Below are 16,902 nucleotides of genomic sequence, written 5' to 3' on the forward strand. Positions count from 1 at the left end.
TAAGAATGTAAAATTTGAAGTCGAATGATTGATTAGTGCAGGGCTACTGTGGTCCGTGGACCCCTTACGGGTCCGCCGACTTTCAATTGAAGGTCCGCAGCAAATTAAAAAAAAGAAAAAATATGTTTAAAAAATGTTGAACTGATACTTATGCTTTGAAAACCGCAATTTTTGCCTTTAAAGTATTTATCTGCACTTTGAGCACTATCTCCCGGCCATGTCGAGGTACAAGAACATGAATTTGCCAAGGTGGTCGAACGTTCGTCCATTTGCTACATCTTCCCGATGCGTATTCGGATTTTTTACCAATGCAGTCATCAAAACTTAATACCAAAGCTGTCTGGATGATGATTTGGATATTTGGTTTATTGGATAAAAATTAAAACCCGGTACAATAATATTTTACCGGTTAAAACAGCCTCACTCTTCCCTTTAATTCGATGTTCACTTTGAATTTTAATCCCATTGTTTTCTGACTATTCAATTTGATTTTTGTACTCTAGAATTTGTTAAAAAAAAGTAAGTATTGTAAACTACCTATTTTTTAAGTATTGATGTTTCTCTCGAATTAGTAATGGTTAATTTTATTAATCTCAATGAACTACAAACTACAGGAGTCTATACACTCTAATGACAGGGGTCCGCACTGAACATTGGTTCATGAAAGCGGTCCTATTGCAACAAAACTACTAGATAAGTCAGATGAATTGTTAAACGATGTTTAAACCAACCTCTGCGTGCGCGCATCAAAGTTAGACGATGGTTTTTTTTTTTTTTTTTTTATGTAAGGTAACACCTCCAGTAATTGGCAGGTCACCAGTAATTGGCACTTCCAACAAAAATGTAGTAAAATAAGACTCGTATCCAATCTTTTAAAAGTTGAAAGGTACATACCAACTGAATGTACATTTACTTTAAAGATTTCAACTTCAAATCATGTTACTAAATGGTAGCAGTGAATAGGAAAGATAAACAATTGTGGCTTGTGTCAAATCAGACATTTTTGTTGGAAAAGCTTTTTCTCTCGCTTAAGAGAAGCATGCCCATCAATCCATTAAAATCTGAATTAAAATATATTTTAAATTTTGGTCGTCAAAAGTTTTGTTTAGCTGAAAGGTGTTACTTTAAATGGGCAGAAATACATTTTAGTCCCTTTTTGGATTTTGGAATTAATGATGAATGCCATTTAGTGGTGCTTCAGTTTTGCTAGTCCCCAGTAATTGGCGCATGCGCCAATTGTCATTAATGTGTTGTGCAATGTGTTACTAGATTGATAATTTTGCTGTGCAACAATATTATATAGGTTTTACTATTGATTTGAATCCTCCAGAATCTATAGTTACATTTTTAAGAAAAACAATAAAAAACCAATATGTTTGGCCATCACAGTCAGATATTGCGACTGTGGAGAATTGTTTCATTTTTTATGGTCCCTTAGAATCATTGAGTAATGTTCCTTTTTCTATGGAAACAGCTATAATTCTTAAAATCAAAACTGCATACCGTCTGAGGAAACAGCAATTATCTCGATATTTTTCCCAATCAACACTCCAAATCTATTTTTAGTTCTCTGAAATATTTTTTCAACGTCAAAATGTGTGATTTAAAATTAATTTGTGTAAAATTACCTACTTTAAATTAACAGTTATTATGTTTCTTATGATGATAAAATTTGTATGTAATTAAAAAGTAAAAAATAAAGTGATTTTCCAGTTTTATTAATATGTGCCAATCACTGGATCACAAGGTGTCATACACTAGGGTACCAGGTGCCAATTACTGAGGATTTTGGTAACTTTTTATACATATATTTTTATAAAAATATCCATTCAAGTATTTTTATTTTTAGTGAACTAAATAGATGCACAAATGTGCATTCTTTATACAAAAATGTTTGTAACTGAATATTTTTTTCTAAGTAATGAAAACAGAGTTAAGTTTAAGGACAAACTCTTAAAGTGCCAATTACTGAGGACATTACCCTAGTTTTTTTCCCCCAGTTTAGCCCTACCGCAAAATGTTCCTTAAGACGCATAGCTTCAAAAAGAATTTACCAACTAGGGTAACGGCACTAGTAACAGACATGCTTAAGACATCGCTCTCAGGTTAACTCAATTTTCTGAGCCTTATAATGTATTTAGACTTTTTAAACTATTTTTCTCTCATGAAACTACACCACATCTAACATTTGGCTGCTTCTGGATTCTCTGAATTATAGTTATTTCTATTATTATTTGCTCAATTTCGAACAAAGGTCCGACCCCCAGTAACAGACACCGAAAAACCTGATGATACCCAGTAACAGATAGGATGAGGAAAGGTTGAGTAATGGGCAAGATTCCCTTTTAATCTTAAAAATGTGAAAAAGTTGTTTATTTTTAGATCTAAACCTTATTAAATTCAAATGAATATGAAACGCCGGCAGACCTCGTGGTAGCTGTTCATAATCTTCCACCACTGCCTTGTAAAACTGGCTCATAAAATTCACTCTGATAACACTAGATAGTTGCAACATCAATTACCCCGCCTAAAACCCGCCAAAAAATATTATTATTTAAATTCAAACTTACGACTGTCTGTTATTGGACCTTTGTCTGTTACTGGTGCCGTTACCCTACAATTTCTACAAAAAAAAAGTTGTGTGGGTATACTTGCCATTCTGAGTTGCTATAGCTTGTAGACTGAATCCTCTGCGGCCAGATGAAAAGACATAACCAGTTTTGAATGAAAAACTTAATTCGTTTCCACCTGTTAAAAATGTTTTAGGAGGTGTGTTGCCACAAAAAATTGACGGTCCGGCAAGCGTGCTTGCATCGAGAAACCGCAGTTGATCCTCTTCGCAGAAATCTGATGGGTTTAAGTCGAAGTCTTCAAAAACGACTTTTATTCTCTGAAAAAAAATTATGAATTACTAATATTAAATTTAAGTAAAAATATTTCCGATAAGCGAAACTTTATCAAAACTTAATTTTTCGATAGATTTTGAACGAAAATCTAACAAAACTCGTGCCAGATTTTTATTTTCATACCAATTGTACTAGATTCGGGATAAAATTCAGCAGGATCATTCTCATGAAAATTAGCATTTTGAACTCAAGAAATGCAGAAAAATCGAAGTAGATAAAAAAACGTCGAAAACATTTTATGCAGATAGATGTGTGCAATGATTTTTAAAAAACAACATGTGTCCTGTGAATTTTTCACGGTATTAAAAAAAAAATACATTCACTGCCAAAAGTTAAGCACGGAGATGCAAAATGCGAAAAAGTGGATAAGTACTGAGTTATGTTCCACGGCACACAGATTCTGGGTTAAATATCGGTTTATTTAGTTATATCTATGTACACAACAACTATTCACATATGTTCACGTTGATACCGTATATGGTGCTCAGTCTTTCACGGTTTTTGTAAATCCACCTTGGGGACCCGGGCACTACTCTCCCGTTCGTAACAGTCCACCTTTACGACGGGCACAATCTCTCCCGTCTGTCAGTTCTCTTTCAGGATTACGGGCCCAAACTCTCCCGTTCCTAAAGTTCAATCCGGACTTATACTCAATTCAGCGAGAGCTGATAGAGGAAGTAAACAAAGAGGGTTACTACTTTCATGACTTACTCGCCCGATTGGCAGTGCTGTTCGCATTGAAAGCGTGGACATTTCGCTTATCTGATTGGCGCTGTTTTCAATCATCCCAGCGCCAAGCAGACAGCGGTAACGCCAATTGTCACGTTGCTTTGTTTACGTCCACTATCAGCTCTCGCTAAATGGACTATAGCTTGGTCCCGTAGAAAAACCGGCAGCTTCCGCGACCGCAACTGTCTCGCTCTCTCTTCGGTCTCCCCCCGTGCTCTCCGGTGGGTCCTATTTATAAAGGGTGCCTGACCTTCGGTCGACACGGAGGACTAGGGGACTCACATATGCAGTTTTTGGATCACGTAGCCCCTTTGCCCTGTCACGTACGCACCTTCTTGGTCACGTATGCCGTACCGACCTAGGCCTAGCCTGACATACTGATTTGATAGACAAAAAATGCGACAGGAAAGTAGCAAATATGTTTATGCAATGAACAAAACTAAGAATTACATACAGAGATGAAAAGAATAGTAAATTTTCATAAATTATAAGATGACGTCATATTGGAGTCATTTACAAAATATTGTTTCAATAATAATAAAAAAAAAAACTGACATTAATAGGATATATGAGCTCCCCTCAGCTGCATACAAAAGGAAATAGATGACTCATTTTAAAACGTAAAATGAGGGAAATTCACAAAAAAAAAGAAATCCGTCCGAATGTAATTGACATTATTAGTATACGGAAAAACTGGAACCTGATTCAAAAACGTAAAATGCGGGAAAGACGTAAATTCGGGGAACATAAAATCGGGGTTTCACTGTATGTCCAACATTTTTCGATGACCCTGCAGTGAAACATCGATATGATCACATTAACATGTGTACTTTTATTTCCTCACTAAAATTTGTGTTAAGAAAAAATACTTACATATCTCTCAGGCGCTGTTATTCTATATTGGCACCGTAAGCCGGATCTGTATTCTTTTTCTTTGCCATAAAAAGGACTCGATATTTTTATACTCTGTTCAATATGATAGCGATATTCTTCTGGGCATTGGAACTCATCTTCATTTGCTCCGATTTCTGAAATAAATTGCAGACTTCGTCAATATGTTTATTTTCACTGGGCTTTAGCATAAGTAGGGGGGGGGGGGGATACGTTGGACCGGTCTCAATTATTTTAATATTATTAATATTTTTTATTCTATTTTATGACTAACAATTTCAATAATGAAATCACATGGTACAGTTATATTGAACAAATTTTATTCCAGAAAGTGTTAATGTTACTTCAGTAGTCCTGAGTAATTTTCAGAAAACTAACTTTATTTTTTTTAATGATTTTCATCAAGATTGCGGAAAAAAATTGAACTCCTTTCTTAAGTAAGTTTTTTTAGTTCTTAATAATAGGCATTTTTTTCATTTTTTATCAAAAAGAAAAAAATTATGACATCACTCTTTCAGACCAAGAAGGGTAGGATGGTTCACTCTTTGTGGGTCACGTTGGACCGGACCAAACTATCCTACATAATTTTAAAACTTTTTTTTCTCTTAAACCTCAATAATTTAAATAATATTCTAAGTGTTTGTATATTGTACATTCATTTCATTTCATGTTACACATGTTTCGAAATAAAAATAATAAAGACTTAGTGCAAAAAAAGCAAAGATAATTATTTAACAAAAATTATACTAAATTAATTTTACCAAAAGATTCATTTCATATCTCTGCACTTTTTTACAATTTATATATTCAAATATACTTCTAAATTTTTTCAGACAATTTTTTCCTAAGAGTAAAATATGCAATACATGCTATAATGAAGTTCCTGTATTAAACAACATATTTTTGCTGAACAAGCATTCTACATAGAAACAAAATAAAACCAATAATTGATTAAGGAATAAAAAAGTATACTTTTACTTAAGATTATCGAATTTTATTTTTTATATTTGATTTTAAAACAGAAAGATATGCTAACTTAAAGCTGTCAATTTTATTATACTTTTTCTTTGAAATATAAGGTACTAGCAAAAATACCCGGCGTTGCCTGGGTCAGTATTAGTTGTGAGAAACAATCGCTACTTTCATTCGTTTTCTGTTTTAACCGAAAGAACTCAAAATACCCCGATTCGATGTGATTTACCCATAAAAGTAAAATAGCAATAAGTATAAAGACCGAAATAGTATTCAGTAAAAAAACGAAAGCACGACATTTAAGCACATAAAAATTTGAAGAGTTTTCAAAACATGAAATTTCACTTGCTTAAAAAGATTCATCAGTTATTTTTTTTTTTTATTTTTATTTTGAGCATAGTCTAAAACTTTTTCTATATGGGGCCATTCCACGGAAAACAAGCATTTTGTCCCGTACGTGACGACTTATACATTTCATTAAAAATAATACTTTAAAATATTAATGAACAATTTTTTTTGCTGCTTAACAAATTTTAAACCTGTGTGGGATTTCTTAAGTGAAAAATTTTGTCATTACCTTTAAAAATTATTATTTTTTATTGAAATATCTGAACCGGCACGTGTGGGAAAAGGGCTATTTTTTTCGTGGAATGGCCCTATAGCCATTGAAATACAAACGGTTTTTAAGAATGTAGCCGCCCGTAATTCCATTATGTTTGCTTTAGTTGTTTTGAGAAATTTCAATTATTGTGGGTTCTTGGTGCGATTTAAAATGTTACCAAATTTGCAGTAATCGTTCTGGGATACCTTGGATAATGCTCCCCCTCCCTATTTTGTAAAACGGTCTGTTACTAATTTTCGTCAAAGACATATTGTCGCCAAATACTGAGATATTTTTAATGATCATAAAATGATACTAAATATTTTCTTGCGAAATAAGTAGCAAAACTTGGCCAGTGTTTGAAATTGTGCAGAAAGACAAACTAATGGAAGTTTTTGTGCTGTTTATAGATTTGCCTAATTTCGTTAACGGATTATTTTACATTTTAACAAAAGTTTTAAAGATTCTTATAACTTCGATATTCTGTTACATGATGAAATGATAGCCGAGAAACATTATTATAGTCTGAGTAAAAACTTTAAGGTAGGTTAACTTTTTTTAAGAAATTGGACGCATCTTTAACTTAGGACCAAAGAATCATTTGAGGGATAGTTATTAACCTTAAATACAAGTAAAAAAGGCCAAAAATTTCGTTTGTAAGTATTTCTTTATTAGAAAATGTTACAGATCAATATTTGAACCTGAGTAAAATCTTTAAGACCAACACAGAAAAAAGCAAATCAAAATAAAAGTTAAAACATTTATGAGCTTGTTTAGGAGCCATTTCTTCAAATTGCTTCAAATATTCTTGTTTTTGTGGATAAAGCTAGTTTTTGACACGGTTTGGATCTATTTTATGCCATTCATCTTCGATAGTAAATTTCAGCTATGTCTGATGAAGCAAAATGTCACCCATTGACATAAAATGATCTTTCTAAGTCACCCCATAAGTTCTATATTGGGCTAAGATCTGGAGACTTAGTTGCTCATTTCAAAGTTTTAACATTGTTGACTTGGAACCAATTTTTTGCACTCTTACTCGAATGGATAGGTGCACTGTCTTGCTGATATTTCGAATTTTCTCCAGCAAGAAGTTTAGCATTTGGTAAAAGATGACTTGCGAGGACATTTTGATATGCTTGTGAATTCATTTTACCTGTAACAAACATAACCGAGTCCACACCATTATAAGCAAAGCACTCTCAAGTCATGCTAGAGTCTCCATTTAATGTTCGCTAGGAGAATATTTCCATTTGTTTTCGTAAATCATGCCAGTAGTGCTTACATCTATCTTATCCATCCAAATTCCACTAATTTTCGCCAGAAAAAATATTTATAGCCATTGGTTACCACAGATTATGATTTCCTGGCTCAAGTTCAGATGCCCTATGTTCTGCGTAATCAGTAACTGAGGTTTAGGCAATTTTGCTCCATAAATAAAACCTCCACACCTGTAACTGCTTATACATTGTTTTTGACAAGCATTTAAACACATGTGTTTTAATAAAGTTCCTGATTGAGTACTTTTCAGATGATGTAAGTTTGCAAACACTTCCTCCATCACGCGAAGACAAAGCTTTAGAGCTTTCCTCGGTGGTTTTTTTTTTTTTTTTTTACCATAACTGGGTTTTAATTTAAAAAAGTTGTTGACTTCAATCTTCAATCTTCCACTTTTTTTTTGCAATAGTACGGCTAATCATCGCCGCTGAAAAAAAAAAGCAATCTGATCTCTTTCATGAACCGTTAACTTTTTACCTTTCGATACCTTCATTATGAGAACCAAAATTTTGTAGAAATTAGTGACAAAACTATAAGTTGAAGTATTTCCACAATTTTGGTAAATGCAGTCATATTTTTTACAGTATAATGTACCTGTAGTTAAAAAAAAAAAAAAAACTAGTGTCCTTAAAGTTTTTACTCAGGTTAAAACACTAACAATGAATATACCACTGTTTTTTTTTTTTTTTTTTGATAATTGCATACTTTACAAATCCTGTCTGTTGAGTTAATTCTTACCAATGACAATTAATAATTAATAATATAATAGTATTAAAATCAATTCAGTTTTATTTTCTAATTTTCACAAAAAATGTACTGGCCTTAAAGTTTTTACTCAGGCTGTACGTAGTCTTCTGCTGCAAAAACAGCACCAGTTGAAAAGATTGCCTTCCATTATAACTGAATCGTTATGATTAATTATCAATATGTTCTTATTTTAATGAAATTAATATATATATATATTTAGCAACGGATTTTCAATTGTATATTTGACGCAAAAACTCGTTTGAAAGCAATAAACTTACACACATTTTGAAAAGACTTTTTCTCAGAATAGGAAACAAGAAGTTCTGTCTAGAACTAGACGAGCCTACTTTCCCGTATGTCCATACTACTTTCTAGTACCTGATCAATCTTCTCAAAAATAGCTAAAATCGCAAATTTTTTCGAATATATTTTTAAAATACTTTAAGCTGATTTCTAGGAATAAAATATTCCCCACTCATCTAAAAAAAATTTTATGCGTAAAAAAAAAAAAAAAAAAAAAAAAAAAAAAAAAAAAAAAAGCAGAACTTTTTAAACAAAGCAGCTAATACACTTTTTCCATTAAAAAAAATCTTTAACAGCTTTCAAAACGAAAAAATAATAATTGAAATTAATAAGCTCATTAAAATAAATACATCACATAAAAAAAATCGTTTCTTTTTCCCCTGTTGCCAAAAACATTTTTTAAATGAATTAATGCACTTACCAAAACAAAAAAAAAACAATAAAATGTCAACTTAAAAAAAATAATTTTCTTTGTCAAAAAAAAAATCGTCTGCGCATATCTTTACGTAGAAATATAAATGACTTCGAGTTTATTCGCCAAAAACTGAGTACCTAAATTGAAACTTTAGCGTAAAAATAAAAAGAAGTCATATCAACAATAATTATTTCACAGTTAAAACCATAGCTGCGGAGTCGGAGTCAATCTCATTTTGAGATAAAGGAGTTGGAATCGAATATTTAAAATCGGAGTCAGTCATTTGTCCTCCGTGTATAAATTTCTGCCAAAACTACGAAGTCAAAGTCGGAGAGTCGGAGTCCGATTAATTATCGGGCACAGGAGTCGGAGTCGGAGTCAAGTGCCCCTACATACTCGGAGTCGAAGTCTGGAGTTTGGCGTCAAGAGCTATTTCCAACAAAATTTGTTTGAAGTAAATCCGCCTTCAAGTACGGAATCTGCATTGACTTTCAGTTTCCCCGTAGGCGCTAATGTTAAGGGATTTGAACTGTTCAAAATTGAACGGAAAATTGTTCAAATCAAAAAGATATTTTATATACAAGTTGTTCATCAAAATCTTTTTCCTACAAAGCTTGTTTGAAGCAAATTCGCCTCACAGTTCGGAATTGCCTTGAATTTCCCCGTAGGCGCTAATGTTAAGTTTTTTTGAACTGTTCAAAATTGAACAAAAAATAGTTCAAATCAAAAAGTGAAATATGGGAATGAGGTGTCCTCGCCGAGATCTTTCGAACAAAAAAAAGTTTTTTCGAATCGGACTATTCATTCAAAAATTATTAGGGGGAGGGGACAGACAGACAGACCGACAGACATTTTTCCCCATCTCAATACCCTACTTTCCAATTTTTAATTTTTCAATATTTATTTAATTATTTTATTTATTTTTGACTTTTTTTCGCTTTTCACGATATTTTAAAGATGCATTAAGCCTTCTTTCATGCTTTTTTCTTCTTTTTCTGACTTTTACTGGGAAAGTAGGATAAAAATAGGCTTTTCTGCCTATATGTTTAAGCCCAATTGGTAAAAATCTCTTAATGATTGAGAAAAATTGATGTCATCCCAGCTAAAAATAATCTTCAGAAAATCTGCAGAAAAAAATTTTTTTTGAAGTATTTTTCAAGATTTCTGCAGATTTTTAGAAGACAAGCAAAATCTGCATTTTGTCTTCAAAATAATCTGCAGAAAATCCACACAAAAAGAGTTTTCTTTTTAGTTTTCTCTTAATATTCTGCAGATTTTTTGAAGGTAAAAAAAATCTGCAAATTTTCTTCAATTAGATCTACAGAAAATCTACATGAAAAATTCTCTTACAGTTTCCTCTAAATAGTTCGCACGTTTGTAGATATTTTATGGTCATCAAAAAGAAATCTGAATTTCAATTAAAATTATTTTTCAAAGTTTTATTACAGCATAAAAGTTTTTCACACTTTAAATTTTTTTATATTTTTTTTTTAGTTTTTAGAAAATTAAACACATTTCTTTGTTTTTCTAATTAAAATCAGTAATAAATAATTTAAACTTTCCCCCCAAGAACTTTGATTTATATTTTGATAACTTAAATTGAAATTTAAAAGCATTTCAACACGTTTCCAACATTTACCAAATAAAAAATGTCTGTTTATTGTATTATACAAATAATATGACATGAAAATCAATTTTAATATAAGTGCATGATTCAAATCAAATAACAGTGAAATTACAATACATCATTTTTTATTTATTTATTTATTTATTTTTTGAAAACAAAACGATATTGAATAACGCAAGTTATTACATGGTTTGAAAGGGCTTTCAAAAATGTCAATTTCAAGAAGGATACGGATTAGAACAGAGTCAAATTTGTCTCACTTGGAGAAAAATCAGGAAATTGAAATTAAATAAGAACAAATATGACTTGAAATAATGTTCTCGAACGGCGCGCCGTTCGAGTACAAACGCACCGAACGCCAAGCCTCTTACCGTCCAAGGAGGCCTCGGTCCGTTCCGCAATATTCGGGTGCCACAAGGCTACGAGAGTAGATGACCCCTCGACCAGGTGACGCGCATTGTTTGTTTGCTCCGTCACGGAAACAAATAATTAGGGAAATTTCAAGTTTCATCATTGGAAACCCATGAAAAAATATTGGATTCATGCCTCGGTTCGCAAAAAGGTAAGACACTTTAAAATTCAACAGTTATTATTTGATTAAATTAACTTTTATTTAATAACTGTATAGTATATTAGGGTTAGTTTGAAATGTTATGCCTAATCAGAGGTTTTTAATTTTTGAAATTTTAACTTTTTCACCGATTGACTTAAAATTTTGAGCGAACATTTACGTTGTCAATATCTATTAATAAAAAAAATTGTGTTACAATGTCTCAATAATAACCAGCCTAATTAACTTAATTTACTTTCCACCACGTGGTCGATTTGGAGGAATTTTTCGAAATTTTTAATTTTTACAAATAGTTCTATTTATTATTTCGTCTTGAAACTTTATACTAATTTTACAATCATAGCGATGTATTTTTGCGATAAATTTGGTTTAATTATTTCAATTTGCATAAGCTCCAATTTAATAAAATTTAAATTTTCATTTTGGAGGAGTAGTTCAAGTTTTAATTATATGTTTTATTAAACAAACATGAAGCACCACTCTGCAGTGAATTTACTCATTTTTATTAAAGAAATGTCGAAACTTAAAATTAAAAATGTTTTCGTATTTTTATTGCATTAATTTCATTTGTTATTAATTGTTATCTACTATTTTTAATTTGCTGGGTACATTTTTTGCAGTTTATCTACAGATTTTCTGCAGAATATTTAAGCATATTTTAAACATGCATTCTTCACAAAATCTGCAGAAAAAAATCTGCAGAAAAAATCTGCTGAAAATTTGAGCATATTTGGAACACGCTTTCTGCAAAAAATCTACAGATAAAATCTGCAGATTTTCTTTAGAAAACATGTTCCAAATATGCTTAAATTTTCTGCAGATTTTTTAAAAAGATTTTCTGAAGATTTTTTTTAGCTGGGATATTTGAAATCAGCGCATCCAATAGAATAAAAGTCACTCAATACTGTACAATCACTTTTTCATGACCCGAATTGTACAGGCCTGTGTAATTTTAGACAATAAACACTTTCTATTGTTTCCAAAATCAATTGTCTTTTTACTTAGCTCCGTTATCGATTATTGGCATAGATGAGAATAAAAATCCTAAGAAAGCAATAAATTTCATGCTTGCTCTAGAGAAGCCTTGATTCAAAATTTTTATTATAATAACTATTAATATTGCTGTTGTAAGGCAACGAATTTTTGTAACAATGGGTTTTATATTTATTCATTTAATGGGGAAATTACATGAAATTTACTGTGTTCCATCATAACTTTTTTAAACTGAGTTTTTTAGAAATAAATTATAGTCTATGTTGCTTCCTGATAATGTAGCCATCTATGGCGAAAAAATGGTTAATATCGGCCCATTAGTTTTGAAACTTACCCCGGACATACATACAGAAGTAGCCATTTATGTATATAGATTAGTACAAATAGGATTGTTTTCTTTTTGGAGCTGTTTCATGCATTGCTATGAAAAAAAAAGAGCATTTTTCCTATTTAGCAAATATTGATGTAACTTTACATAAAAGTAACATATGACTTATCCTTCAGAAACCCAGTCCAATAAAAGTGCTACTTCCAAAGCTCTAAAAGTAGCACGTTTATATTCCCAGCTATCATTTAAAGCATCTTTAGTTAAATTTAATCTGCATTATTTGCCTCATGAATATTCAATAATTAATTTTTCTTTTGATTTTCAAAAAGTAATAGTGTACTAATGGTGAATGATTATTACTGCTTTCAATTAAAGATGATTTATCAATTAAAATCAATTTAATATGTTATATTGATCTTTAAACTTTATATCAACGTGCCCCACCAGTCGGACCAATGTACCCCACCCGTGGGGCATGTTGATCCTTTTTACAAGGTTCTGTTATAAATTTAATATTAAAAAAGTTTAACAATTTACATTTCCAAAAACATATGTGGTGTTGAGAAGTGTTTAGTGAAACTTACTGTAGAAAATCGAACGGCTCATTAAATTTTTTGATGAGATAAAAAATGATAAGTAAAAAAACGGACCAACATGCCCCACCTCTCCTTAGTTCAGGCACAGTTCAGTATTGCCTTGTTTTTTCTAATGTACTTCAATGCTCAATAATAATTTAATTTGTGAAGGTGAGCAAATTGTTTCCTTGATTTTAATTAGGATTATCGTTTTTCGTTGGATATTTCCTATGAATTGAGTTTTATCAATAATAATTCATTAAAGACCACATGAGTTTGGTACTCATTTTTTACACTTACTTACCCCTATGAGCTTTTCTTCCTAGGTCCAACAGAATGTGTAGTTACACTCATCCCCCCCCCCCCACCTAGATTTCTCAAAATTTTAAACAACTGAAATTCTACTTCTAGCGAATTCCTCAAGCAAAGTTTATATCTCCAACAATGTTTTTCAGTTCATGAGTTTGGTACCAATTTTTTACTTGCTTACCCCTATGAGCCTTTCTTCCTCAGTCCAAAAAACTTGTAGTTCCACTCAAAATGAAAAACACCTAGATTTTTCACAATTTCAAAGCAAATGGAATTCTACTTCTAGGGAATTCATTAAGCAAAGAATCTACCTCTAACACTGTTAATGAGATTGATACCCATTTTTTACTTACTTACCCCTATGAACCGTGCTTCCTCGGACCAAAACACTTGTAGTTCAACTCAAAAAAAAAATAACTTGAATTTTGAATTCAAATTATGTTTGTCGCAATCGTGAGTTGCGACAGGGCCCTACTCATTGGGGGCTATTGTTTCTACAAACAGCTCCTGTCCCCCCAAGTCTCCTCCTCCTCCTGGGCGATTACGTGTGTATAGTTGTGTGTGTGTGTGTGCAGGCGTGTATGTGTAGGCGCGCGTGCGTGCATGTGCAGGCTTGTGTGTGTGCGTAGATCTGTGTGTATGCACCTAGGCGTGTGTGTAAAGGCATGTGTGTGAGCGTGTGTGTGTGTGTGTGTGTGTGTGTGAGAGAGAGAGAGCGCGTGCGTGTGTATGAGTGTTTGTGGGGCAGGACATGGACGCCATCGACCAGGAGAAACGGATTCCAGGAGGCAGTGCTCGAAGCTGCGCCTGCAGAGGCCGTTGGGTGGTGGTGCTGGTGTCCCTGGTCCGAGCTGAAAAAGGAACCAAACGCCAAGGGCGGTGAAATAAAAGCAATAAGCAATCGTGATTGCAGAAAAAAAAACCCCTAGATTTCTCAAAATTTTGAAACAAATGAAATTCTACTTCTAGCGAATTTATTAAGCAAATAATCAATCTCTAACACAGTTAATGAGTTTGGTACCCATTTTTTACACTTACTTCTCTATGAGCATTTCTCGGTAGGTCCAAAAAATGTGTAGTTCCACTCTCCCCTCCCCAAAGAAAAACAGCCTAGATTTCTCAAAATTTTAAAGCGAATGAAATTCTACTTCTGGTGAAGTTCTTAAGCACAGTGTCTTTCTCTAACAAAGTTTTGCAGTTTAAAGTTGAACCTGAGTTTAAGCAACTATTATACCATCAAAATTCCTAGCTCGATCAAAATTTCAAATTCCTATGTAAGCAGAGTTACGAAAATAAATAAGCCATAAAATCGTTTTCACGTCAAACAAAGCAAGCGTAAGAGTCAAGTCGAACAAAATTACTAGTTCCAATTAAAATAAGTAAATAAATAAAATCCAGTTTTAACAAGTTTTAAAGTAAATGAAATTCTAATTCCAGCAAAGTTCTTAAAAAAGCATACAGTCAATCCCAAAGTAAAGCTCTTGAATTTAATGTTGTTCATTCAAAAGTACTTTTAGTGAGCAGCTCACTAAAAGTACTTTTGTGAGCAGAATTTCTCAGTTTAAGAAACTTTTTATGAAATCAGAACTTTTACCTCAAGTGAAACTCTTAAACATAACATCGAAATGTAAGAAATTCTAAACAAAATAATGTTTATCGGTGTAACTAAGTACTCGTAAATATACGAAACACGAATATTTCTGATATAAATTGATTTTTTAAGCAAAGAGAAGATCGATAGGCGGACTGGGGCTCCCCAAGAGGGCAACAACCTTGATTGAGGGCTCCAAAAAACCGTAAGCGCACAGGTTCGGGGAAGCCAAAAACCCGAAAGATGCACAGGTTCGAGGGTGGAAAAAAAAAAAAAAAGCCTAAGCCACACAGGTGGGATGGCGCACCGGCCCGCCCTTGGTCAAGAGTCTAGTGTTACAAAAGTTGTAGTTCTACTCAAGAAGAAACTTGCTCCGATACAGTTTTAAAGTAAATAATATTCTAATTCCAGTACAGTTCTTATTAAAGCAGAAAAATCGAGCAGTTCAAAGTTATAAGATGGAATGCGTTATCAATGAACATAACTTTCAAGTTTTAGTAACACCTTGCATAAATCAGAACTTCTTCTTCAGAGCTCGGAAATCCAAGACGAGATAAGCAAGAGTTTCTCGGTCAAACATTATGTTCTCATATTTACGGAACATAAACATTTCTGATAAGAATAGGTTTTACAGATATGTGTTCAATTCTGGAAAAAGCTAGTCAATTGTGTTTAAAAAATTAACATTGCAATGCTTTTCAATTCTTGACATTCAAAAACATTTTATTGAATACTAGCTGCGTTGCCCGGCTTTGCCCGGTCCACCTTGAAAATAAAAATTGTGTCAAGTAACGTATATTCAACAATCAGGCGTAAAAAATAAATAAAAAAAAACATCATGACTTCCCTTCCAAACAATGACGGCAGTTATTAAAATACTTTTAAGAAATTAAATCCAGAAAGATGGATTTAAAATGCCGTAACCATAGAAACACAAAATAAAATAAGTTTAAGGAATTAAAATGCGAAAGAAAATGGTTCACAATTGGAATGGAATCGAGATTTCTTAAACTTGATTTTAAAAGGCTTGTAACTTTTTTTCCTTTCGAGATAAAAGCTTATTTTTTCGACCATAGGTCGAGTTAGATCTGGAGTAAAAAAGGTCGCTTTTTCCAACGGCGTCAAAAAGAAAGCTGTGGGACAAATCCTTCACTTTTTACAGATTTATTTAATGAAGAAAGAAGTTCCTAAATTTCAGCTAAGCCTAAAAAAATTCGAGCTGAAAACGCAAATAACTCCCGCATTATAGAGTTAGAGCATTGAAACAAATTGCGTAGAACGCGGAAAATTCTACCCTTTCTAACGATATGTAATACTACTATTTGCGAGTAATTTTCACCCCCATATTCGGGAATTTATGCGAAAATTGGATGTAAATTGGAATAGAAAAATAACTATTCATGGAATTGTTTCCGAACTGGTCTGCAAACCTTCTCAGAACTTAAAGGAACAAACTGCGAAAATTTCAGCAAAATCGGCCGGGTAGTTCTCGAGTTTTGCGAGTTCAAACACACAGGCGCTTTTTGCTGACTTCATTTTATACTATATATATATATATATATATATATATATATATAAAATAAAAACAAAAGAAAAAGGGAGAAAATAAATCACACCAACCTTTTAAAGAAACCACAAAACCACATAGCAGTAATAAGCTCCAAAACCTCATAGCAGATCTCAAAAATCTAAAGATATGATTTTTTTTTCTTTGAAAAAGAAATGGAGTCCACTTATGAAATTGACAACTGTTAATTTTCTCAGTCAAATTGGGAAATACAAATATAAAAGCATATGTTAGAAGAGTTGTTATCTGTTATCTATTCTCTCAAGTCAATTTTATGTAGATTAATAAACAAAATGATTTTTTTTTAATGTTTTGCTTCCATGGCTGGGAAGCTGTGATTTATGTATTTTGAGAACTGCGAAAAAGGGAAAATAATTTTAAAATATGTCTTTTATTTTCAAAAAATTAACTATTATTTCGTATTTACTGAGATGACAAAAGTTATGGCATCTCAATAGGCAAATATACGGATGTCACTGGTATCACGTACAAAATGTAT

General features: G+C 32.4%; 1 protein-coding gene across 1 annotated transcript in view; it reads right to left on the reverse strand.

Annotated features, from left to right (window-relative positions):
* Positions 1–16,516, reverse strand: part of LOC129224524 (plasminogen-like) — a 41,906-nt gene extending 25,390 nt beyond the window's left edge. The window contains exons 1-3 of the mRNA XM_054858989.1: positions 16,457–16,516; positions 4,509–4,663; positions 2,656–2,890 (exon numbers count right to left, since the gene is read on the reverse strand). Coding sequence (XP_054714964.1) covers positions 2,656–2,890; positions 4,509–4,663; positions 16,457–16,508 — 442 coding nt within the window. The 5' untranslated portion in view covers positions 16,509–16,516. The remainder of the gene's footprint in view (positions 1–2,655; positions 2,891–4,508; positions 4,664–16,456) is intronic.
* Positions 16,517–16,902: the final 386 nt, after the last annotated feature.

This window comes from Uloborus diversus, chromosome 6 (assembly GCF_026930045.1).
Source record: "Uloborus diversus isolate 005 chromosome 6, Udiv.v.3.1, whole genome shotgun sequence".
NCBI lineage: Eukaryota > Metazoa > Arthropoda > Arachnida > Araneae > Uloboridae > Uloborus > Uloborus diversus.